This window comes from Toxorhynchites rutilus, chromosome 3 (genome assembly GCF_029784135.1).
Source record: "Toxorhynchites rutilus septentrionalis strain SRP chromosome 3, ASM2978413v1, whole genome shotgun sequence".
NCBI lineage: Eukaryota > Metazoa > Arthropoda > Insecta > Diptera > Culicidae > Toxorhynchites > Toxorhynchites rutilus.
Genome location: NC_073746.1, coordinates 275,437,231 through 275,464,295, shown reverse-complemented (window position 1 = coordinate 275,464,295; position 27,065 = coordinate 275,437,231). Strand labels below are relative to the sequence as shown.

At 40.6% G+C, this 27,065-nt stretch overlaps 3 protein-coding genes across 3 annotated transcripts in view; all 3 read right to left on the bottom strand.

The window, feature by feature from the left end:
- LOC129774867 (hybrid signal transduction histidine kinase L-like) overlaps positions 1–22,386 on the bottom strand; it is a 97,820-nt gene extending 75,434 nt beyond the window's left edge. The window contains exon 1 of the mRNA XM_055778901.1: positions 21,534–22,386. The gene's annotated coding sequence lies outside the window, so the exon portion shown is untranslated. The remainder of the gene's footprint in view (positions 1–21,533) is intronic.
- On the bottom strand, positions 814–3,897 carry LOC129774248 (uncharacterized). The gene has a single exon (XM_055777955.1). The coding sequence runs from the start codon at positions 3,895–3,897 to the stop codon at positions 814–816; it is 3,084 nt and encodes a 1,027-aa protein (XP_055633930.1).
- Positions 4,345–6,171, bottom strand: LOC129774247 (uncharacterized). Its single transcript, XM_055777954.1, has one exon. It carries the CDS (start codon positions 6,169–6,171, stop codon positions 4,345–4,347), a length of 1,827 nt encoding a protein of 608 aa, XP_055633929.1.
- Positions 22,387–27,065: the final 4,679 nt, after the last annotated feature.

Sequence of the window (27,065 nt, the reverse complement as noted above, 5' to 3'; positions counted from 1 at the left end):
GGTCGAAATTAGATCGATTCGTCCATACAACTGCTCTGCTCTGCAAAAAACATCGGGCTGCTGTTCTATAAATAACCCAACAATGATCAATATCAACTGTCTCCGCAGTCCGGTCTGCTGAACAATGGAAGAACAGAAAGAATATCCTTACGCCGAAATGGCTACTACTGTGTAATTTACCATAATGTAATGGAACAGAAAACTTAACGCCTAAATGGCTACTACTAACTACTGTGTAATTTACAGTTTATAGAAACATAAACATATGTACATGTACACAATTAAAACCCGGCTCTGTTACAGCTAAAATGCTAATGAGCCTAATAAATAAATAAATGGGATAAAAAAAAACATGAAAATATTGAAGATTAAAATGTCTGTTCGAGACGAGATTACGGTGAGCCTAATCGCGACAACGTTTGCGTAAAAGCGCCTAAAATTCGCGGCTAAATTCGACACCGAGAATGACACGTATTCCGACAGTATTCTTCCAAAGATGACGAGAAGCAAAAGAACGTGTTATAGGTTCAACTGGTTTGTTCAAAGTGAACGTATATTTCGTATACTTCTTTTGTGGCTGGTGGTCAAGCGCGGCAAAGAACTAAAGGTCGATAGTGCTGGACAAAGGCTATTGATTTGGTATCGATTATCCTATTATCTGTTCAATTTGAGGCAATAATCTTTTAGGGTGGTGCGCGAAATATTGGATTCCAAATATTTTTTAACTATGGTTTGAACATGCCGGCCACCTTGAAAAGTATTTTCAATATTTACAATCTAGTTTACAAGAATTCATTTTTTATTCAATTTTTTTTACTGATGAGTTGAGTGCTGTTGAGGGATGGCCGTTGGCTGCTCTGCTGCAATCGCGGGGTCTATCTCTATTGGTAGAGGACATAGCTTCGTGATGGGTCTCTTGATTAAGTTGACGCTGTTTGGCAACTTCACGGTAGCAACACGTATTAGTCCATCTTGTCCTGGGTGAGTGGCCACTACTCTTCCCATCGACCATCGGCCAATCGGTAGGTTGTCATCGCGTATCAGCACAATCGATCCATTGAGAAGATTAGGATTCATAGTTGTCCATTTATATCGAGTTTGTAGGGTGGACAAATACTCCTCGTGCCAACGTTTCCAAAAATGTTGTGTTATGCGCTGAATCTTCTGCCAGTTGTCGAGACGATTCTCGGAGATTTCATCCAGATTGGGCTCAGGAACTGCTAACAGTGGGCGGCCTATCAGGAAATGTCCCGGCGTTAAGGCTTGCAGATCATTTGGATCTGATGATAGCGGAGTTATAGGACGTGAATTTAAACAGGCCTCTATTTGGGCTAAAACGGTGGTAAATAATTCGGCTGACAAATGGTTGTTGCCCACAATTCTGCGCATATGGTGCTTGAAGGATTTGACGCACGCTTCCCAAAGACCACCAAATGTGGGAGCGTGTGGGGGGATGAAATGGAATTCAATCTTGAGAGCAGCAGCTTCCATGTACACTGCTTGCTTATGTTGTTGTGATAGAAATAATCGACGTAGATCTCGGAGTTCACGCTGAGCTGCAGTGAAATTTGTTGCGTTGTCGCAGTAAATGGTGCTGGGGATTCCCCTGCGGGCGACGAATCGACGTAGTGCTGCTATGAAGGCCGCTGAACTGAGGTCAGATACGAGCTCGAGATGTGCCGCCTTGACAACTAGGCATACAAATACTGCCACGTAAGCCTTCACTGGGGCTCCTTTGCGCGTGTTTGGTTTTAAATAAATCGGACCTGCATAGTCGATTCCCACAAATTTGAATGGATGTGCTTGTGATATTCTTGCAGGGGGCAGTTGACCCATTAGCTGTTCAATACTTCTAGGTTTTGCTTTAGCACAAATAACACAGTTATGGACGACCTTCCGGGCAAGGTTACGACCTCCTAGAGGCCAAAACTCATGTCGCACTATTGATAAAAGCAGCTGAGGTCCCCCGTGCAAGCTTCGTTCATGGGCAGAGGTAGCAATTAGAAGCGATAGTGGGTGTTTGTCAGGTAACACTAGAGGATGTTTTGTATCATACGGTATGTCAGCATGTTGTAGACGCCCTCCAACACGTATAAGGCCGTCTTGAAGCTTCGGATTGAGATAACGAAGGCGTGAGGAACGAGATACTGGGTTTCCTTTAGCTAAAGCTTCCAATTCGCGATGAAAATATTCTTGCTGAGCGACACGAACTAGTGATAATGTTGCTCCATGGATTTCGTCGTTAGTAATCGAACCTATACGTGGAGAGTCCTTCGACGAGCAATTGTGCACGAAACGCTGGCAGAGAGAAGTGATGCGTAGTAATTTAGATAAAGAGGAGTAGCGTTCAATAAGATTATAGTTTGAAACGGTGTGATGTAGAGCAATTTTACGTGCTTCTAGAATTTTATCTGTTTGAGGATACGACAGTATTATGTTTTCCGGCCAACGTTGATTGGTATTCGATAGCCAGATAGGTCCATTCCACCAAAGGGAATTTTCCACGATGCCATATGCTTGTACTCCTCTAGAAATTAAATCGGCAGGGTTTTCTGCGCTAGGAACGTGTCTCCATATTGCGCACGAGGTGAGTCGCTGGATTTCCGCGACCCTGTTTGCCACGAACGTCTGCCAAGTCGAAGGTGTAGCGGCTAGCCAGTGCAGGACAATGGTTGAATCTGTCCATAAAATAATGTTGTTATGCTGACCGATGCTTTCCATCACCATTTGTAAGAGGTGTGAAAGAAGAAGAGCTGCGCAGAGTTCCAGACGAGCTATTGATTTTACTTCAAGAGGAGCGATACGAGATTTGGCCGCAATCAAATGAACCACACAAGAACCGTTTTCAGCGATGGATCGCATGTATATACAAGCTCCATATGCTCTTTCGGAGGCGTCGCTGAAACCATGCAGCTCGATGTTGTCGAAACTATTCAGCGATGAGATGAAACGAGGAATACGGAGATCGTTGAGGAAGGCAATATGCTGCTGATAATCTAGCCACATTTGCTGGACAGTAGGCGGTAAACAATAGTCCCATGGATAATCTTGCTTCCATAATGTTTGAACAATCATCTTTGCTAGGACGATCACTGGACTCAATAAGCCAAGTGGGTCGAACAGACTTGACATTTGTGACACGATAATTCTTTTGGTGTATCTACTAACTGGAGACCAAGTTGGTATTTTATAACTGAGAACATCTTTAGAAGGTTCCCACAACAGACCCAGCGTTTTAACTGTTTGGTCAGCGTCGAGATCGAGAAGGGTTCTTGTTTCCCTTAGTTGCTCAGGGAATATTTCGAGAACATTTTGCGAGTTAGATGAAAATTTGCGTAGCGTGAATCCTGCCGAATGCAGCATAGCGACGATTTGTGTGCATGTACTCTTCAGCGTATCAATGTTGTTGCAGCCGAATAACAAGTCATCCATATAGAAACTCGTTCGAACTACAGGAGCAGCTAAAGGATAGTTTTCAGCTTCATCTTCGGCGAGCTGCTGTAGCACCCGAGTTGCGAGAAACGGAGCACTGTTTGTTCCATATGTTACTGTTTGAAGCTGGAATATTTTCAACGGAGATTCTTTGTCATCCCGCCAATAAATCCTCTGCAGAGGCTGATCTGTGTAGTGTACCCAAATTTGGCGGTACATTTTTTCTATGTCCGCGCTTATGACATAGGCGTGCATACGAAAGCGCATGACAAGCGCAATCAGTGTATTCTGGATAGTAGGTCCAGCAAGAAGAACGTCGTTTAGTGAAACACCTGACTGAGATTTGCAGGACGCATCGAATACCGTCCGCAATTTTGTCGTAGAGCTTTCCGGGCGTAATATTGCATGGTGCGGCAAGAAATATTGAGGTGAATCATCGATTTCTTCGGGGGAAATTTCCTTCATATGCCCAAGGTTGACATATTCATGAATAAATTCACGATATAGTTGTTTCATTTCTGAATTTGAATCAAATTTCCGCTCGAGTGCTAGAAAGCGACGCCGAGCATTGAATTTGTTATCAGTCAGTTGTGGTAATAAATCGTTTCTTTTTGGAAGTTTCACAACATATTTTCCTTTAGAGTCACGCGAGAAATTATTTTTGAAATGTGTTTCACATTGCTGCTCTGATGGCGACCAAGCGTTTTCCGTTGAGCAAGATTCAATTTCCCAGAATTTTTTCACTAAATTGTCGATATTATCGAGACGACTGATATGATATGTATGATGAGGAACGGAATCAATATTCTCTTCGCATTTCCCCGACACAACCCATCCAAATACAGTTTTTTGTAAAGTTGGGTATGCGTTTCCGACTACTATTCTACCGTATCGTAGTATTTCGGAGAAGATTTAATTGCCGAGGATAGCATCAATAGGACCTGGCATGTTAAATGTAGGATCCGCTAGTGTTGCGTGGGTGGGAAGATTCCACTGAGAACAATCGACGACACGAGATGGCATTACACTAGAGATCGACGGCAGAACGAAGAACGACATTTTCTTCCGATACGAAGCACAGGTTCGTGATGAGATGACAGTAACTACAGAATGTTCAACCTTAGTGATACTGGAACCAATTCCAGCTATATTCATCGACGAGATAGTAGTATCGAGTTTCAGTTGACGACGTAACGATTCGCTCATAAAACTGCACTGTGAGCCACAATCCAGCAGGATACGAGCGGGAAATGGATTTCCATTTTTATCTTCGAAGATGACCAGCGCTATCCATAGGAACACAATATCCTTGTTGGTACAATATTGAGTTGCGAGTGTCTCAGGCGGGTTGTTTGTTAGCTCGTCACTGGACGCAGGGTTTGCAAAGTGCGCAGATCGAAACGAGTTGGGATCAGTTAACGATGATCTCATCGGAGGAGAAAGTGATGACGTTCGAGGATCAGGAATGGCAAGGTGGTTTGGAGATAGTTCTTGAGATGACGACGCTGATTGTTGATGCTGTTGACTGACGTAAGTCGACGACTGAGACAAAGGATGTGGTCGCTCGAGAGGTGGCAAATGTAGAAGTGTGTGGTGCTTGCGATTACATTCACGACAATTTGATGACGGACACACCTTGCAACTATGAGATGCCGTTTTTAGACAGTTTAGACACAATCGATTTGACTTTGCAAATTCTAAACGTCCACGTGGAGTTAGTTTGCGAAATTGTCCGCAATTTCCGAGGAAGTGATCTTGACTACAATGCTGACACTTGCGAGAGGCGGAGAGGTTAGACTCAACTACATGATAGGTTATTGGTTTCGATTTATTCTTCGATTCAACAGGGCGGGATGTATCACGTGGCTCAATTTGCGGTGCGAGAGATTGGAGAACCCGAGCATGATTCTGCAAGAAGTTTATCATTTCAACATACGATGGCATTCCGTCGTTGACAACTCCGTCTTCACGGACAGTATTTTGCGAGGAAAAGTTCTCCCATTCTCGGAGAGTTCGATTATCCAAACGAAGGCTAAGCTGGTACACAAGAATGGAACTCCAGCGATCTGCTGGTTCACCAAGCCGTTTCAACACGGATATATTTCTCTCGAAACTATCAACCAGAACGAGAAGTGACTCTGAAGACTCTCGACGCATCGCAGGGGTGTCAAAAATTCCTTTGATGTGACATTTAATTAACATTTTTTTATTGTTGTACCGATTGATCAATGTCTTCCAGGCCAATGCATAGTTTTCGGAAGTAACAGTTATCGAATCGATTACTCGAGACGCATCACCTTTCAGGCAACCCTTCAGATATTGAAACTTTTGAATAGGGTTCAACTGCCCACACGAATGAACAGCTGCGTCGAATGAATCGCGAAACGACGGCCATTCTTCTAACCTTCCACTGAAATCAGGTAATTTCAACTCTGGATACTTAATGTGATTAATTCGAGTCGTAGGTTGATTTATTCGTTGTACACTTGCAGCTTGCGTCGGCAGGTTTGCATTCAAAAACGTTTTGCAATTATAATAAATTTCCTCAATTTCATCGAGAGATTTCTCATTTTCTTTCCTAGCATTCGGCACTAATTGTAGAAGCTCCAAAATCGTATTGCGATATTCCACGAATAGTTCCTCTAATCGAGCCAACCTTACCATAACCTGTCCCGCATCATTTTCCGATTCAAAATTCTCTACAAACTCGCTAATTCTATAAATCGATCGTCTTATCATGGCTGCCCGACTCTGGACAATGGAGGTCCTTTCATCTGACCCTTTTTCAATGGCGGATTTTCCGCCCGACTTGCTATCTATCTCTGATTTTTCCATTGCAATTGCCCTGTTAAGCTAACACAGAACGAACCCACCTGGTTTTTTGAGTACGATGATCTCTCGACAACGACAATCCAACGAGGCGGTCCGCTACTTATCTTTTGTGTGTGCAATATGTGCACTGTATACCGGAAGTAAAATTCACAAATTTTTCTTTTACACTTTTTCTTTTATACGATTCCACTTCTATAATTAATTATCACACCCGAATCGTCTTCGACTTTCGCTAATCCAATCAATTCCAGTTAATTTCTAACCGCGTGGTCATAACCACCGTTCATAAGTTCACAGCGTTTCGAGAATTTTACACTATAAAATCTGTACGTGTTCGAGAACTTCGCGTTATTAGCCTTTCGAAAACACTTTTACGCCAAAGCACTGTTCGGCTCTTCAACCGCTCAGCCGGATAAATTCGCGCAAATTTCCACAATCGTATAAGTTTAAAGCCTCTTAAAAACAAAGAAAGAAAGAAAGAACAATCGTATCACCACGCCGTGTATGGCTCGACAACTTTCGACATTTATTTCCACTATGATCGGAACTTCGCGACGATATTTGATCCGGTTCGAAGGACCATGTTCGAGACGAGATTACGGTGAGCCTAATCGCGACAACGTTTGCGTAAAAGCGCCTAAAATTCGCGGCTAAATTCGACACCGAGAATGACACGTATTCCGACAGTATTCTTCCAAAGATGACGAGAAGCAAAAGAACGTGTTATAGGTTCAACTGGTTTGTTCAAAGTGAACGTATATTTCGTATACTTCTTTTGTGGCTGGTGGTCAAGCGCGGCAAAGAACTAAAGGTCGATAGTGCTGGACAAAGGCTATTGATTTGGTATCGATTATCCTATTATCTGTTCAATTTGAGGCAATAATCTTTTAGGGTGGTGCGCGAAATATTGGATTCCAATTATTTTTTAACTATGGTTTGAACAATGTCTAACGATCGAAGATGTGAACCAAACTGTATGTGATTCTATTAAACATCAGCAAAACATTCATTGGGATGATTATAAATGGAATTGAATATGTCCATCGTAAAACTATCACATTTTGACCAAAAGTTCTGTTCACGTTTTGTGCCTATGAAATTGGCTGCCAACCAAAATCATAGAAGAGTAGCATTCCTGAAACGTTGAAACTCTTAGAGAAGCAAATGATGGTTTGTTTCCACAATTTGGAGGAAATATTTCATAAGAAGGCACTGGGATGTTAGATGTTTAATTCTGAATTTGATCTTCTACTATTTTCGGCCATTCAGAGGATATTTTATGCCGGACATAAAAGGGTGTTTCGATTTGGTCAACTTAAACTTGACGCATTTCTACTTGTCGTGTATTTGAAAACTCTTTTTTTTTTTTATCTGTATTATAGTGATTTTCAACTCATTTGGCTGGTTCGTCACTTTTTACTTCCATTTTTGGAAGAATGTCGGGAGTGAGAATTGAACTCGTGACCTTTAGCGTGAGAGGCATGGATGTTACCACTACGCCAGATCGCCTCCACATTTTGAAAACTCTGAATAATACTCATTTTGTAGATGTGTACACGCAGATGATGTCTCTATTTTAATTTTGAGGATTTTGAGAAGCAATGCATCAACATTCATCAAAAGTCTACCGTTGAGCTAACGAAATCGCGACTAAATCAACTGTACCAACGTAAAAAAAGTGTTCGAAGAACGTTTTTCGACTGCCAGGATACCTGAATCGGGGAGAAATCCAAAGCCGGAAGCCCCAGCGACGACAAAAAAGGTACTCCCGAATGGCAATACAGGTCGGACTCGATTATATATTAGGCTGTCAAAAAAGTCCTGTGGTATTTCCGCGAGGTGTCGTTGTAAGCGCGTAGTTCTAGTTGTATTCATTGTATCGAGTCATACTATAGCTTGTTGGAAAGGTATTTTTATATAGTCCTTGACAGTGTTTTGTTTGGTTAAGTCGTTCGTGAGTTATAGTGTCGCAAATATGGAGCAAAATAAAGAGAAAATCCGACATATTTTACAGCACTACTATGACAAAGGCAAAAATGCATCTCAAGCTGCCAATAAAATTTGTGCAGTTTATGGACCCGATACAGTTTACATTTCCACCGCACAACGATGGTTTCAACGTTTTCGTTCTGGTGTAGAGGTCGTCGAAGATGCGCCACGCTCCGAAAGGCCTGTCGTCGAAAATTGCGACAAAATCGATGAATTAGCCGAGAAAGACCGGCATAGTAGCAGCCGTAGCATCGGCCAAGAGCTGGGAATAAGTCATCAAACCGTTATTAACCATTTGAAGACACTCGGATTCACAAAGAAGCTCGATGTATGGGTGCCACACACGTTGACGCAAAAAAACATCTTTGACCGTATCGACGCATGTGAATCGCTGCTGAATCGCAACAAAATCGACCCGTTTCTGAAGCGGATGGTGACTGGCGATGAAAAGTGGGTCACTTACGACAACGTGAAGCGCAAACGGTCGTGGTCGAAGCCCACTGAAGCGGCTCAGACGGTGGCCAAGCCCTCATTAACGGCCAGGAAGGTGTTTGGTCCCAGCAAACATTAAATCGCATAACAAGCGTATATATAACATCATATGCCCTAAAATTTGGTTGGCATATAATGCGCCTAACTGGCATATGGATGCAAAAGTGGAGGCCATATACATACATGGCAAATGCTAACCGAATTTGTTTGGATGAAAATACAACTTTGACCGGCTATAATAGCGATTATGTTGGAATTGAATTGCGATCTAATATGAGTATATTCATGAATTGTCAAAGCACCAAACACGACTTTTGCCATACTTATATACAATTTATTACAGACATAGAAAAAACAAATGGCGCAAAATATTTTCGTGAAATGTTTATTACAACCTCACGAATAGCCATTACATAAAGTATTTATGTTCGTAGATATAATAATTGTTTGATTGACTTGTGTTGGGAGTGGAATATGAATGTTTAAAATGCCACAGATTGATATTTGGTGAAAACTGCTCCGATGTGGGTTCGAACCCCGGTCGTCTGGATTATCATCCACCAGCTATCTCGCGCGGCTATCTTTAATTCAACAGAGGTTAAAACTTTCGAGTGCATCAGCATTTCAATGACATTTCAATATGATGTAATATGTTCTTCATTAGGATTTAATATGTTTTACTGTTTCATGATTTTCTTCAGCATGCAACACGATTTACTAAAGTACTTGCCAATAAGGAAGCGAGCTTCTATAACAGGGGTATTATGAAGTTGGCATCTCGTTGGGAACAAGTCATCGAAAAAAACGGCGCATATTTGATTTAAAACAGATGATTGTAACTGTTTTTATAAACAAATGAAAATTCAAAAAAAATACCGCAGGATTTTTTTGACGGCCTAATACAAACTCGATTATATAAAGAGCGGGATTTTTGAAGATTTTGCTTGAATTATCACCAAAAATTGTTTATATCGATATTGCAGCGAAATTAAGACACATGGAAGTTGGGTGTCAAAGAACAAATTGTAGAGCGGTTAGAGAGCTTTAATTTAATTGATAGAAATAATTTAAAAAAAATATTAACGAAGATGAATTGGGCCGGTGGTTTCACTTGATTATCCCTAAGGTTAGCCTCAAACCATGGTTCAAAAGTCTGGACTTAAGTCGGGACTTTATTCGCACCTTCTCTCGACTCATGTCCAATCACTGTTCGTTAGACGCGCTACTCTTTCGTTTTAATCTTGCCGATGGCAATATCTGTGCTTATGGCCAAGGTTACCACGATATCGAACACGTTGTTTGGTCGTGCGAGGAGTATCTTGTTGCCAGATCGAATTTAGAAAACTCTCTTCGGGATAGAGGAAGGCAGCCCAATGTGCCGGTGAGAGATGGGTTGGCTCGGTTAGACCTTGATTACATGTCTCAAATATATGTCTTCCTAAAAGCTATCGATCTTCGTGTGTGATTGTCCTTATATCCTTATAATCTCCTTTTCCTTTTCCTTCGCGAGAAATCAAATCCCTTCTTACTAAAAATAGAATGAGGTGAAATGTAAATACATATTAGATATAAGATAGGCTTAAGAATCGAGTATGATGAATGTGAGTGCGAATGTGAGTGTGAACATTGTCAACATATCCTTATATCCCTTCCTTTTCCTGAAAAAAAAGTCACCCTTCTAAACTCGAGCAAACCGCGAGTAATCGGTTCTCTACTTCATTAACATTAGAATTAATGAAAAATGTTTATATATACTTGTAACAATACAGATAGGAGTTTGACTCCTTTAAACTTATGTAACTGAGCCTGTAAAAATAAACGATTTAATAAAAAAAATAATAATTAAAACAAGTTTATTATGAATGTTTAGGGTAGAACCATTAATAATACAAAATTCTATAAGGTGACGGGTGAAATAATTCTTTAGTAGAATGTTTTAGCGGTGTGGATTGAGCCGTGTTTTTGTAAAATCAGCTGACGATGTTTGATTCGCACAAGAATAATGAACAAGCATCGTAAGCGTTATTTTTCTCCGTTGTATTATAGCTATAGAGTAATGCGGGGCAAAGGTGCGCACCTAACTGTTGTTGTCCAAAAGCAAATAAAATTCCGTTTTCTTACCAAATTGTAACTATATGCATTACCTACGAAACGTAGTACAAGCATTTCTCGAGTTATGTTTGTAATTGGACAAATACCTATTTTAATACAAAAAGACAAATGCGCACCTTTGCCCCCATAGTGGGGTGCAAACTTCTGAGATAACTTATACCAAACATCAATGTTTTTTAATCAAAGCGGGAGAAGCATCATCATTAGAGAGTGTAAGCACCGTCCAGTAGGCAGGAGGGAGGTGTTCTATGGTTTTTCATGGGTGAGAAGAGTGGATGTTATGATCGAACATACCACGTGGAATTTTTTGGGAGGGAGGAGACTGACAATATAAGATATTCGGAAATGTCCAACATTTGAAACAGAATTCGTTTTTATTAACAGACTAGTTGACCCGACGAACTTCGTCCCACCTACAATTGATATATTGATATACATCATTTCGAACACTCAAGTTCCCACAGAAATTGTTTTTATGTACGTAATCTATACTCGCGGTATAAAATTTCTTTTTGACATATAAACATGATGCAGACTAAGACGCATCAGTCCTAATACTGACTGTTTAAATTCGTTCCTCCACTCATGAGTTAAATAGTGAGGAACGGACACCAAATCATTTTTATTTATATAGATCAAGTTTATAAATACATTGTTGAAAAAAACAATATTTATTTGAAGTTTATTGTTAAAACATAAACATAAACGAAACATAACCGTAATTAAAAATGGTGCATGCATGGTGCATGGTGGAAATAAAAACATTTTTTATTTGAAATTGGTTTCGAATTATTTTTAAGCAATTGTTTATTTTTATTACTCATCTCGGATTTCGGTTCTGAGGATTCCGACGCTTTGCCTTGGAGCGCTGATGCTTCGTTGTACTGTTGTGAGGTTCGAAGAGACAGACGACGGTTCCTCATGAAACTAGAATCAAAATCTCTTCCTGCCTGTTTTGCAACTTGGTTGAATTCGTGCTGGAGGTTGTTGGCTTCCGCAAAATCAAACACCAGATGCCGTAAATCTTTGAGAGTCATACCATAGAAAGCTTTGTCCAGTGCCCTGCAGTAGTCCGCCAGATCCTCAGACTGCTCACTCGTAAATACCTATCTGAACCGCCCTAGGTGCTCGCTGACACATCCCAGCAGAAGTAGAAATGTCAATAAAAAAAGATTCGAATCTTAAATCACTTTCTGATATGAGCCTCTTCCTCAGAGCTGATTCAGAAATATCGAGGTCTGCCGCAATCCGACGCTTCAAGAATCCCTCCCAAAGCCTCTGTTGAGCCATTTGAGCATTTCTGGAGTGCATTTCTTCAAATCAGTTTCCTTCTTGTGGGTCCCGTTAAAAATGTGGTTGAAAACATTTTAGATTTTTTTTCAGAGCAAAACTCTGGTGCGAACTTTCGCACCACAGCCACTGCGCACCTTTGCAATTTTTGAACTAATCGAATTTTTAAAAAAAGCTCTTGAACTTTTCCACAAAAACGAATACGCACTATCATCTACTATAGAATGAAGGTTTCCTTGACAGTGTAGTTTCGAACTTTCCAGTTATTTTAAGTAAGTAAATCGTCATCTCCAAAACTAAAAAAATTAGATCAAAACATCGCAAATCTTTTTTTACCTCATAGCTTTTTACCACTTTCATGAAATGTATCTTTTTTTATATGTGTGAGCTGCTGGTGTAATAATGTATCAAACAACTACACTGTTGTCGAAATTTTATGCTCGTTTGCTTCAAAATGGCCAATGCGCAACTTTGCCCCGCACTACTCTAACGGTTCGGTTCGGTTCTAGTTGACACATACTTTCGTTGACATACAACGATTCGGTAACGGTTCCAGTTGGCATACACATGTCCACGGGCTATTATATGTTTGTGCCATCACTAGCATTATTCCATCAACAAAACTTCAAAACCGCATAATGGTAACTATTATGTCAAGTTACATTTGGCAACGCAGAAATATTAACAATGTGTGCGTGTGCAACAACACACAAGCGCTCTCCACCAGCATGAAACGGTGCACTTAAATCGCGTGAGCGAGATGCCATCGGTCGGAGCTTAAATTGTAATATTTCCTCTCTCCACAGTGTCCGTATAACCAACATTGCATTTAAATTCCGAGTGTACGATTAACCCTTTCGCTACGACTGTCGTCAATGGGCGACATCCGTGCGACGACCTATGTGTATGAGTGTCGTCTATAGACGTCATCAGGGCGATACTGCACATCGATTATACCAGCACGATATGCATACTTTTCGGCGCAGTGCTCCGTTCAGGATAGCACTCCGACGGAGTACACTGCCGTAGTAAAAGGGTTAATATGCGCTTGGTTCGCAGTGGTATATTTCGATTGTGTTTGGCTGCAGTATTAGTTTGAACTATTCGATAATTGGTATACGAAACATCAAAATCTGTTCGCGGTAAGTTGTAAACAACTGAAGTTGTGAAGAGAAGTAGAAAATTACAATGATGATTGCTTTTTTCCCCCTGTTGGGTGTGAACCATTGCGTCCATTATTTGGAACTATTGTGGTATACCCCTTTTTTATACTACACTTCAAGCGTAGACAGAAAGCTATAGCGAGATAGGTGCCAATCAGGAATAATCTGTTTGATAAAATTTATAATCCTGATCGGCGACGTAGACCAAACTTCCTTGGGCTCCAGAATAGGTGTATGATGATGATTGCTTTGTTCTGACATCGTTTTGAGGAGGTCGTCTATACGCTCGTGTCTTTCCCTCTCAGCTATTTTCGATACTAATGTAGATGAGAAAATTTTGAATGTATTACTTGCGTCATTTTTTATTAGTACTTAGTTGAGATTTCTATGCCAAATAACACGCCTTGAATGCATTCTGAGTGGCAAGCTCTAGAATACGCGTGATCACAGTGCAAGTCGGAGGAAATTTCTTTGACGAAAAATTCTCCCGACCAGAACGGGAATCGAACCCGAACACCCGGCATGTTAGTTATGACGCTAACCGCTCGGCCACGGGAGCACAAACTAGTGTTATCAATTACCTAGTCACAAAGCTAGTGCTACCAATAAAAATAACTGTTTGATAATGATGATGATGCCGCCTCCTTCCTCTACAGAGGTTTGAGCAAGATGAGTTATCTAAAAGATATTTTTTTCTCAGCATTGGAATCAGTTTATCACAATAAAAAACGAACTGATTTTATTTACAGATATAAGTTCAAAAAATTGCAATGTCAAAGGACAAGCCAATACTCAGTCTTGTCCGCCACAGAGCCGATACGGTCCCAACAAGGCATTGGAGCCAAATGGTCCACCAAGACATAAGTCCAACCGCCAGCCTTGTTTTGTGTGACTTTGAATATCCCCATCGAGAGAAATCGAAAAAAAAATCTTTACGAACAATTTCTAGACCGGCTCTCACAAACCTTTAAATTCTTATCCTTCATATATGGACAACGCGCGCGACGCTCAAACTTTTGTAGACTACTTTTATTTTTTTTTCAACTGCTACAATATAGAAACAACAAAATAAAAATAGTCCATCATTACCAAGATCATGACATACATAATAGAGACGAATACAAATTGAAAAACAAAAAATATAACATTGTTGCGACAGCAATCAAAAGGCAACTCACCGTTTTTGTTAGCGATACTTTAATATATGCTTCAAAAATTCAGTGATTTCTTCTATTCTAGCCTTTTCAATTGGCCTGTCCAACTTCCGTTTCGGTTATGCCCTTCACAAATCAGTAAGTTGATTTACAAAGTAAAAGATTCAGATTTATAACAAGAATAACTTAAAAACTGCTTCACACAAAAAGCCTTCTGCACGCTAGAGATGATTTTTCCAGAATGTCCAGAATTTTTCCACACGAGCTTGCTGCGATCGTACGCAAACGATTGATCAATGGTAACTATCTCGATGGTACCGTAACATCCTCCCCCTGGTGCTTCCCATAGTCCTTAGGGACAGCACTTCGATCATTTACGTCGAGCACTGCTAGCCTTGAAGTAGGACGCCTGAAGATTCCCTGTCTTGTTTGCACGGAAGCCTGTCGAACCTTGCCATCTGCTCCTTGGAAGATTTGTATCACTTTGCCTCGTATCCACTCCTTAGGTTTTTCGCCATCTGCAACCAATACCAAGTCACCAACTTGCAAAGGTTTGGTTTCGTCGAACCATTTCAGCTGTCTTCTGATGACTGGCAGATACTCTACCAGAAAGCGTTGCCAGAATTTGTGCACCTGCTGCTGAATACTATTCCAATTCTCTCGAAGGTTTCTTTGAGAATTCCCCATATCAACACTGCTGCACTTGGATCCACTGGATGACATGATCAAGAAATGATTCGGTGTCAAGGCTTCAGTCTCCTCAGAATCCAATGGTAAATATGTCAGAGGTCTCGAGTTGACAATACTTTCTGCCTCCACAATCAGTGTAAGCAGCTCCTCATCCGTCAACTTGCCTTCGGTATATGCATCTTCCATAGCCAACTTTACTGACCGCACCAACCTTTCCCAAGCTCCTCCCATATGTGGAGCCCTGGGAGGAATGAAACTCCACTTCATTGTGGTGCTGATGAACGTTTCCGATAGTTCCTTGTCTATCTGCTCTCGGAGAACTCGCTCCGCACCTTGAAAATTTGTACCGTTGTCACTAAAAATTTCAGCCGGTGATCCTCGACGGCCGAGGAATCTTCGTATGCAAGAAATGCAGGAAGCTGTCGATAAACTGTAGGCAATTTCGAGGTGGACAGCTCGAACTGTAAGACACGTGAATAGGGCAATCCACCTCTTCACGTTTGATCTCCCCACTTTCGTTAAGAACGGACCAAAATAATCCAGCCCTACGTACGTAAACGGACGACAATGCAACGCCAGTCGAGCTGGTGGAAGAGCGGCCATGGGTGGGTTGTATGATCCCGATTTGCCTTACTCCGTTGTCCTCTACTGCGAAAAACTGTTTGACTGTTTCGTGTAATTCGTCGTTTCCCGTACATCCGCAAATATGGAAGCTGAATCCTTCATTGGCTCGTGAATCTCGTCTTCCATAGATGCACCAACCTAATCGTGTTTTTACGGCAATTGGCCCAGATCCATCGCCTTCTCTTGTCTTCAACGGCACAGCAAGTTTCAAATTGTCTAATCCAATCAAAAGCTCTGGTTTAGCGTTACGATAGCTTTGAACCGGCAGTTGTCCGAGGTAAGCGAATCTCTTTGCTGCCTCCTCAAAGTCGAAAGATTGCGTTGGGAGGTCCAAACTATTAACCGTACGAGCATTTACCAACTGGTAACGGCGTTGCTGATGCACACCGGATATTGCGATCGTCACAGTCTGCGACTCCTTCTCTATGCGTGACGTGTTTCCCGTCCACCGCAGGCAAAGTGGATGTGGATTTCCTGTCAACCCTAGTTGCGCCACCAGTGCACCCTCAATAAGAGTCAATGACGAGCCTTCACCCAGAAAAACGAAGGTGTTGATATTTCCCGTCTTTCCATATAGCGTTACAGGTACTATACGGAACAGAACAACGGAATCCAAAAGTCGATGAATGTGATTATTCGCCACTTGAGTTGTAGGAGTCGTTGATTTTCCGTGAAGCAAAGGATGATGCTTAAACTGACAACCATTCACGTTGCACTTGCTGTTACTACGACATGCTCTTCTACCATGATCAAACAGACATATTTGACACAGCTTCAGTGTTCGAATTCGTCGCCAACGATCATCAATGGAGAGCGCTCTGAACGCATGGAACTCACGAAGCTTGTGACCCTCCTTTCCGCAATGCAAACATCCACTAGGCTTGGATTGTGCCGTCGTCGAAGCAGGTGTCTCTTCAACATTAGCCAAGTGTGAATTAACGTACGTTTTCATTCTCTCTCTGCCACTGCTTTTCCGGGAATCCGAATCATACAGGACTACACTTGACGCATCCTGCATTACTCCCGTCATGTACTCGCTGAACGTTTTTAGGTCTACCACTGGTCGTCCACGTTTAAAGCCGGCCCACATCAGCTTCTGATCCGCGGGTAACTTCCCGACAAGCTCTTGCAGAAGAGTTGGGTTTGATAAGTGCGCTGTTTCATTCGCTGCCTCAATATGATCACACAATTCTTGAACAACCATCGCGTACTCGATAAGGGCTTCCAGCTTATCTCCACGAGGAGCGGGAGTTGCTCGGACCTTATGCAACAAAGCGTTGATTAGCAGCTCTGGACGTCCGTATCTCATACGTAATGCCTCAATCACTTGTGGAACCGCTGTCGGGAAAACAAGACGACTTCGAACACACTCCAGCGCACGACCACGCAGGCATCGTTGGAGGCGAACCATGTTTTCTCCTTCTGTATACCCACATGTCTTCGTCGTGTATTCAAAATTGGATATAAATATCGGCCATTCAGCTGGATCTCCGGAAAACGTTGGAAGATCACGAGCTAAAGATTGACGTGAGGTGAGCTGATGCTGTGTGGGCATCAGTTCTTGCTCGTTTTGATTCGAACTTAGCTGTACAAATTCAGAAGTTGTGGGGTCATGCGCTGGACGCTGCTGACTTGAATAATCCTGCTGTAGAGGTTCCTGCATCGAACAATGCTGCCTCGGAGGATGATAAATCGGAGGTTTCAATGTCGGTGAATGCTGCATAAGAGAATGACGCACTGGAAGTTGCTGTACCACAGGATTATACAGCGGAAAATGTTGCTTCTCAGGAATATGCCCAACTGGAGATTGCTGGCTCGAAAACTGTTGCATCATGTGCGGCTGCTGCGCTGAGGGCTGCTAACGCTCGGAATACTGCTGCACTGGAGGAGATACTTTTGCATACTCTTTCGGAACGGCTCCAAGTGCCACCGCACCAGATGATACGAATACGTCCTGATTTTCTGGGTGCCCCTGCACATTCTGCAATCCTACCTCAATCGCTGACGATGGCCCCGTTGCTAAGCGACGTACGGTGCAATGCATCCCTTCAAAATTATGCCTGTCCAATTGCTGTTGATAAGCCTCTGATTCCTCAAGACACTCCTCCATCTTTGCTCGCAAATCTCGAACTAGATCGATGGCTGTTCGTTCAACACCAGCTCTTCTCAGTGAGGGCAGTGGAAGCGAACTCACATTTCCAGTGGTGTTGAGTGTTGGTGTGTTTCGACGACGAAGCGGAGAAATGTGCGTTTCAGTACCAGAACCCATCTGGATAGGATGAGAATTATGCTGCTGGATCGTTGAAGCTGCTAGCGTTCGATGTGCTGCGCTCGTTTGCGAATCCGCGCTACTCTCGACCCACTCCTGGATTCTTCTCCTGCTGACTGCGTGGCTCCCACGGCTCCTTTTCTCCTCTTCTGCAGCAATGGCGACATCCAACATGTTTTGCTGTTCCTTCAGGAACTTCTTCTCTAACTCGATTTCCATGCGTTGCTTCTCTAGTTCTTGACGTTCACGCAGTCGTGCCATGGTGTCCGCCAAGTGCGAGGACGATCCGCTAACGACGCTGGTTCTCGCAGAAGCATCGCATTGGACCATATTGTCCGCTTCATCTGGTCTGGCGCATCCAGTAAATCTATTCTTCTTTCCGGGAGTCGAACGATGACTCATTGTGAATTTTTGAAGTTTGTTGCGACAGCAATCAAAAGGCAACTCACCGTTTTTGTTAGCGATACTTTAATATATGCTTCAAAAATTCAGTGATTTCTTCTATTCTAGCCTTTTCAATTGGCCTGTCCAACTTCCGTTTCGGTTATGCCCTTCACAAATCAGTAAGTTGATTTACAAAGTAAAAGATTCAGATTTATAACAAGAATAACTTAAAAACTGTTTCACACAAAAAGCCTTCTGCACGCTAGAGATGATTTTTCCAGAATGTCCAGAATTTTTACACACGAGCTTGCTGCGATCGTACGCAAACGATTGATCAATGGTAACTAGCTCGATGGTACCGTAACAAACATAGAAGAAAAATTGTTCAAAATTGTCTAAACAATATAATTCGTTTAAAAAAAACTTCGTCAGGTCATTGAGAATAATAAAATTTAAAAAATCAAAAAAATTGCACACATTAAGATATCCGTTTATATAAAACTTCGTCAGTCAAAATCTTTGTCAATAATAAAAGAAAATTTTTGGCTGTTAGGAAAATACAGCGTTAACGTTACAAATACAGTTTCTCTTAAATTATGCCAGTGTTGTTGCACGTCATGGCATCCAGTTGAAAAAAATTACTCCTTTAAAGTATAGCGAATTTTGTGAAGCACATGTTAAGAAATTTTGTGTTTTTATTTCATCCGCGTTTCTAGTATTACATCTATGAAAGTCCTTTTCAATTCGATCGCCCAAATATCGAGGCAACAAACCATTAACTACCTTAGAAATGAACACCATAGTTGAATACACAATTCTTTGCTTCATAGATAACCATTGCAGAGCGTCCATTGTAAAATCAAACGCATTATACTATTCTGCAAGTGCTGTAATCTCGATATTTGCGTTTCATGGGCCAAAAACAAAATGGAAGAACAAATGTCTAGAAAAGGAGGGATGATTGATTTATATAGCTGCATTTTACTGCAAATAGTTAAATCGTTTCTTAGTCGACACAAGATTCCATACTTCTTGACAATTTTCTTGATGACATTGTCAATGTGAGTATTGAACTTAAGTTTGTCATCAATAATAACGCCAAGATATTTAGTCTCCCGAAAGTGATTAATGGTCTCATCATCAATCACAATAGAGACGTTTTCATGTATTTGATTTCGCGAGATTACCATATATTTAGTCTTATTTCTGCTCAATTTCAATTGCTTATACTTCAATCATCTACTCAAAAAACGCAAATCTCCATTCGAATGTGAGATGACCTCATATATATTCTTAGCTGCAATGAATAACACAGTATCATCAGCAAAAAGATTGATATCTCAATATCGTAAAATTCGTCGCATGTCATTGATGTACATAATAAATTACATGGGCCCTAATACACTACCCTGGGGTGCTCCAAGATTATTCCCTACGGGACTGGAAATAAAATCGTTGAAAGTAGTCCGTTGAGTTCTGTCATACAAATAGCTTTCAAACCATTCATATGTAGTACTCGTAATTCCAAAACGCTTAATCGTGTCCAACAAGGGCCTAGAAATTGTTTCGAAAGCGCGTTTTAGATCCCAGAAAACAGCAACAATCGTGTCTTTACCTTCTAGTTATTCGTTCCATTTTGCTACCACCAAGTTCCTTGGCCTTCCCGATATCCCGATTGTTCTGGTATTAGTAAAGAGTTACAGTTACAGAGTTAAACAGTTAAATATTCTAACAGCTGGCCTTCAACAACAAGTTCCAAAATTTCCTCTAACGTTTGCAACATGTTGATGGGGCAAAACTCTCCGGCTTTAATCGTCCCAGCAATCTTTTGAATGGGAACTACTAACGATTCCTTCCACACTTGTGGTACATAACCAGTTAGCAATGATGTATTAATGAAGTCCAGCAAGATCACAGATCACAAATCACATGAAAGTAATCTTGAACAACTCTAGCATTAACATAATCTACACCTGCCGTGTTTTCTAACGAGAAGTAAATATTTCTAAGTTCATTTACTGTAATTGGGTGAAAATCTTCAAATATACAACTACTATTACACGGTTGTTTTATCTCATCGAGTTCATCGACCAATTCAATGGATTGATTGATCAATGAAACACTGTGGACAAAAGAATGGTTGAACTTGGATGCTATTACTTGCACAGATTGTTCTAATGTACCACTAAAGGTTACTGTTCTATGGACCGCGGTTTGCAACTACTAGGTCCTAACAATCATTTCGAAATTCTCCATCTCCAATTCTCCAACGAGTTTTGGCGTTATTATCCCTTGCTAGGAAAATAACCTTGTAAAATAATGGATTATTTACCTAAACCTTGTATTTTCAATATGTAATCACACCGTGAGCCAAACACTTATATTCTTTGGTGTTCGTGTTATATCCAATATTGAATATAAAAATAGTTAAACATAACATGGAGGGAAAATTTATGTGTTCCTTGAAAAAAATAGAAGTGCATAACATCCAAGTAACATAATATAAAATAACCTTATCAGATACACTTCATCAAACAGTCCTCTTCAACAGATGATAAACACGACGGTGATATGAAATCTTGGCAATGACGAATCAATTCATAACACGTAACCACACTACTGATGGTATCATTATTCGCACTCATATGGTATCTTAATTTCCGAAAAGTCATCGCGAGCCACAATATCCATCAACCCCATTCTTCCCATGTTTCCAGTGACTTATTCCTGCATCCTTTTTGACCTACAAATGACGGAGTGTATGATGCTATCGGTACATTCCCCGCCTCTGTCAGTAGGTACTGTTCTTTACCGAGCGAGGGTGGTGGGAAGGTGGATGGCACGTGTGACCCGAAACTCGACCGAAACTGTGGTAAAAACAAAAATCGATTTTCATCACCACATTGTGTGTGCATTCGTTTTCTTGCTGTACCGTGTTGTATTTGGAGCCTTCCTCCCTATGCGTGGGAGAAAGAGGCACGAGACACGGGATTCAACAACGGCAGACATCCAAACAAAGGAATCGAAACTGCTGGCTTTCGCTCCAACGTCGAAAGCCACTGAGCTTAAGGAAAAATCTAATCGCTCTATGGATGTACTTACATTACTGTTGGCTGGCGGAATCTTACATAATCTGGCAGAACCTAATCAACAATCGCTAAATTGTTGGAAGATGCAAAGCCTTTCGCGTTAATCGGTGTGATATCTGACCGACGATGTCCTCGATATGGAAGTAACGCATATAGGTTCAAAAGTTTCAATTTTGTTTAATCACTCTCACTTCACTTCGGCTGTCGAGACTCACATACGGTTGGGAAAATGATGAAATTTCCGCTTGTCGTTAATAAAATTTCAATTAACTACAGGAATCGAAAAAATCATAGCGGAAACGTCCAAACGAAAAACTCACAATCTACACAAGCATAAGCTCTCCTCCAGTGGTATAGCACAAACAACAACACGGGAACTCTCGCTTCGTCCCATTATCCTTCGCGGGTGACGCTTTGCCATCACTTACACAAGTTGAAGCTCATCTACACAGATATTCACACACACCAATAAGTCATTGAGCGTAGTCACATGTGCAGGTTTGCTCAATTCCCCCCATAATGTGTTCGTGTGTGTGAGTTTCTGTTCACTGTTTTCCACCGCGCGTCCGCTTTTGGGTATAGCTTTTCCTTTTATCCTCTCTCTTAACCACTCGAAATCGGAATCAGCATAATTCACCCCAGGAGGGTTTTTGGAAAGCAATCAATTTGCAACGGCAACGGGGACCAGAAATCAATCTCAAAAGCTATTTGCAAACATGCACTAGGCTTCATTCGTCACAAGTTCAGATCATAGAATGTTGTCACAGCGGTGGAATCACACAATCGGTGTGAGATTTATGCTTTCGAGTTGTGTCAATAAATAGACATTAATCCGTTCTTCGTCCAACCCGCTTGCACTGTGTGCAATTGTCGGACGGTTACTGTCGCTTTATTAGCACTCATTTCATAACTCAGTTTGGGGTCGGGAATCGGGTACCGGGACGCGTCTCAAGCATAAAAGTTTATCAGAGAAGCGCTCCAGCTGAGTTGCTTGTGCCGTTGGTCCAGTCTGGAAGGAGGAGGAAGATTTGATTATGAGAAAGAAAACTGTATTTCACTGAGAGATTTCCCACCATCTTCGAAATGCATACATTTGATCATTGTGATTGTGATTGAATCGGGTTCAGGATAACTGATAAGGGAAGGTAGATTGAGTTTTGCTGATATTTTTTTCTTTGCTTTGAACCAAGCCGTACAATTACGTTAAACTTAAATTGTTCTTCCAATGTTTCCTTTTTCATCTAGAGATACACATTTGTTTTGCTATAATTTCATATAACATTGTATTGGCAGCTGTAAAAAATCGTATTATCAGTTCGCAGACAAATATCACATCAAATATCATAATATCATATCAGTCTGAGTTGCAGAAACGTGTGAGAACGAAGAATAAAGATAAATATGAGAGTCTGAAAGCGGAAACGAGATAAGAATAAAATGAAGAGAAAGGAAAAAAATAGAACGAGAATGAGAATATGATAGGGTATGAAAGAAGTAGAGAGAACAAGCAAAGAAGAATGGGTATTTTCTAGCAAACCCGACATGAAATAGTGAAAACGGAAAAGAATGCAACAGAATGAAAACGTGTGAACGGAGAATAAGAGAAAAAAGGGTTAGAACAAAATAAGAGAGTGAGAAAGAAAGTGAGATACAGAAAATAAACTATGAAAATGCTAGGCGGAAAGAACGAAATGAATAGTGGAGAAGATAAATGAAGAAATATGATGGAACGACGAAAAAGGGCGAAAAAGAAAGAGTAAATGGGAAGTAAACTCAACAACAGACGAGTTCAGAGAGAAATGAGAGTGTGTATGTTTTAGTTCTCTCTTCTAATCCTCTTTCTGCTAATATTTTTGTTTTGTTTGCGCTTGCTCAGTTTTGCTCAAAATGTCGTCGAAACTAGAAGCATTTCGCGAGCGCGTTGTACAGTTCTACGAAATGCACAGGAACTTCGGCAAAAAGTATATGCACATTCCTGGAAGCGATCGATACTATTCCATGGATAGCTATACTGCATCTTTGAACATAAAATATAAGTTTAAACACAAGTTTGAACATAAAGTACATTGCCATTCCCGAGAAAGGTATTTCTATGACATTTTCAATCCATCTGGTTTGGCTATGATTTGATGTGACGTAATTATGTAAACGGGAACTAACATCTACTCGACGGAATAAAAATCCGAAAATATCATGTTGCCCAAGTACAATTAACTGGACCGGCAATACATTCTATTATTTATCGAATGTCGAATAACCGTGAGAACTCTTCTAGAATCAATCAACCCGGCAATTCAACGCGCGTAGTCTTCATTCAACTCCAATCGCGATGGCGGATAGTTTTCTTTTGGAAATGGCTGAGAAAATAACCCAAAAAATTCTTTTAAAACCAATTAGACGAGTGATATATTCCGTTATTCAAAGCGCGTGGTCTTTATTCAATCCCAATCACAGGGAATTATTTTTGGGAAACTTGAGAAGGTAAACAAGATAATTCCTCTAAAATCAGTTGACCCGGCGGTATATTCTGTGAATCATCACACGTAGTCTTCATTTAACTCCTATTGCGGCGACGGAGGGTTATCTTTAGAAAACCTGAGAAGATAATTCCTCTGAAATCAATCGACCCAGTGAAACCGTTTTGTCTCAAATTCCGAACACTTAAGCTTTGGTGGCCATTAAATAGTGTCTCATTACTCAAAATGGTACTTTATCGCGAAATTAATTTGATTTTAAAAAAAATGAAATAAAATAAAATTTGTTTTTTGGATTGTTTTTCGATGTTTGAGAGTACATTAAAAAACTCTAATATGACTAATTTATCTGTCTATGATTAATGATTTCTATCATTCACTGGAACAAATCCTCACTTGCTTCCCTCCAGCCTTGGATCTATGTTCCGATTTTTCAATCATTTGATCTTTCCTTCAAAAAATTATAGCTCGAAAACCAGTTATCTGATTGAAATATAATTGAAATTCTTTGTTTGTTGACCGTAAAATTGTTGGTGCAATTTTAGTTCCGTTGATTCCGTTCATTTATTTTCGATGCTAAGAATGCACCTCGCAAAGCTTCGCTCGTCGTCGCATTTGTCGATAAACCCTCAGAAATAAAAGTTAATCGACTCGTTACCGCTGGTTCGCTAAACATTGCACAAAATCATAGAAGGTCGAGGCAGTGGTCGGTGAATTTGGCGTGGAATAGCTCCTTATAATTCAAAATCGGAAGTTGCTGATTGAGTTTGGTTTAGAAGTGGGTCAGAGCAAATCTTTTCGTAAAATCCTTCCGTGTTAATGAACGCGAAGCTGCCTCAATTTTTCCACAAGGAACGCTTACAAACACTCTTGAATCCACTGATAAGGCTCCATTTTCGAGATCTCACCGCAATTGTGGGTGAACTTCATGTTTAAAATTTTAATTGGAATTTAATGCTCAGAGCAAAACAGACACCCAGATACATGTTTCGCTGTTGAGGTCTGAGGGAATCCTAAGCAGGTTTCAGTCGAGTGCAAATAACATATAGCCATACTTTTCGTCAGTGCCGAAGGTTTGCCCTGCTAGTTCTGGGCGATATCGAGTTCGAGGAAACTGACTGAGTACTCTTTTTGAGTACTCTTTCAATATTATAAAGATAGAACTCCGAAACACTCACTCTCTGGGTGAGCTCATTCTCCCTGAGCCATCATTCCACAAAAAGAAGGCTGGGAGGTTCTTCTAAGTAGACGACATCAGTAGCAGCAACAGCAGCAGTGTATGGGGTGATAATGAACTTGTTGACATACGCTATCGTATTGTTATGAGCCAACGGAGAGCATCATTTGGGATAATGTAACGGGGAACAGCATGCGTTGGCGAATAGAGGGACTCCTTCGAACTAGCAGTAAGAAACTGGATAGCATGTTGTTGCTTCGAGACTAGACGACGACAGTTGGCGCTCCTTGATGGGTGTCTGTAGCAATGGACCGTTTGTAACCATGACGCTAAGTGAAACTGGAGAAGATGAAGAGAGTGGAAATTACCATTATCGTGATCGAAGAAATAGCCCCAAATAATATGAACGTGAAACGTAGATAGTATCGCTTCTTTCGAATATCGTCAATACGCTTGAAACGATTACAAAATGATCAAATTTTATATTCGTCAAGATTATTTTTTTCACACGTTTCACACTCCGAGTTTTGCTTGCTGCGCTTTTCATTCAGCCCGCCTCAAGAGCGTTTGCACAATGGGCCTGATCACGAACATCACTGTCACAAACGCTCTCACGCCACTTACACTTCACTTAATCTTTTTGTGTCTATCATCATTGTCACGGACAGTTGCGTGTATAAATAAACTCCGTGAAGTGAAAGAGTTCATTCCCGTTTATAAGAGGCATGTCAGTTGCATAATTTCGGGCGTTTGAACGTTATATCGGTTGCATAATTTCGGACGTTTGAACGTTATGTAGGTAAAATTAATAAGTGTATGAGATAATATTCCATTTAATTGAACGTATGTTTTAGAATGACAAGTTTGCGATCGATGATTCGGTATTTCAATGCCAACTAATCGGACTCATTCCATGAATCATTTCCTTGGTGCGTTAGTTTGCTGATTCAAACGCTGGTTCAAAGATGAGGAGGAATACTTGGTTGCTCTTGAATGATGTAGTTGTTGAACATATGGGAATGTAATTTTATTTCCTCTTTCTATAAATTACTCTAGAGATAAAGCATGACTATCATGAGTTTAATAATCGATATCTCGCATACTCTGGTACTCAGCTCTGTCTTACTCGTTTGAATAGTCAGAAGTATTTTAGTATAGGTCAACGTTAGAATAATTTTTTTAAGAACCGTTTCTACAATTTTGATGAATATTTTCTAAATTTCAGAATAAACCCGAATTTATCCATCTCATGATCAGTATAATATGATTTACTCCCATATGGGATTCTGAAGTTTAATCCTCTTATCCTTCCCATTCTCGTGTAATTTGATATACGGGACATGAGGTTTGATGTAATTATTTAAACAGAAACTGGTCAGTAGCGTCGGTCAGAAGCATAATTTTCATATGAAACACCTGATGAGTTTCAAGGAATTTGCCAAAAGAGTGAAATCGACAAATGACAAAACATGAGTATTTTTGATTCGAATGAAAGTGTGTATTCCGTTTGGGTTAGAGGAAATATGAGTTTTCCACAGCAATTGGGAATTTTTTGACTTAAGCGTAACTTTTGAAAAGGGCGTATCGATTTGAGTAAGAGAAATCTTTGATAATTTATATCTCAAAAACTATGAGTCGTACCGAAATAGTGTCTTAGAAAGAGTTATAGAGTATTGATGGTTGAATATGAAAAAAATGTACACTGAGAAAAAAAATTAGTACTCTTTTTTTTTACAAAATAAAAATTCAATTTGCAATATCCAAAATACATATTTTTAATTTTTTTAAAATTGTTTTCATACAAAATAGAAGTCATGCAGAAAATTAAAAAAATGGACCCAAGATGTTAAAACTATTTTTGACAAAACTTGTCGAACATCGAATTTTTGGGAAT

Bases quoted from the DNA above. Each gene is read 5' to 3' on its own strand.
- LOC129774248 (XM_055777955.1), bottom strand. From the start codon at position 3,897: ATGAAGGAAATTTCCCCCGAAGAAATCGATGATTCACCTCAATATTTC.
- LOC129774247 (XM_055777954.1), bottom strand. From the start codon at position 6,171: ATGATAAGACGATCGATTTATAGAATTAGCGAGTTTGTAGAGAATTTT.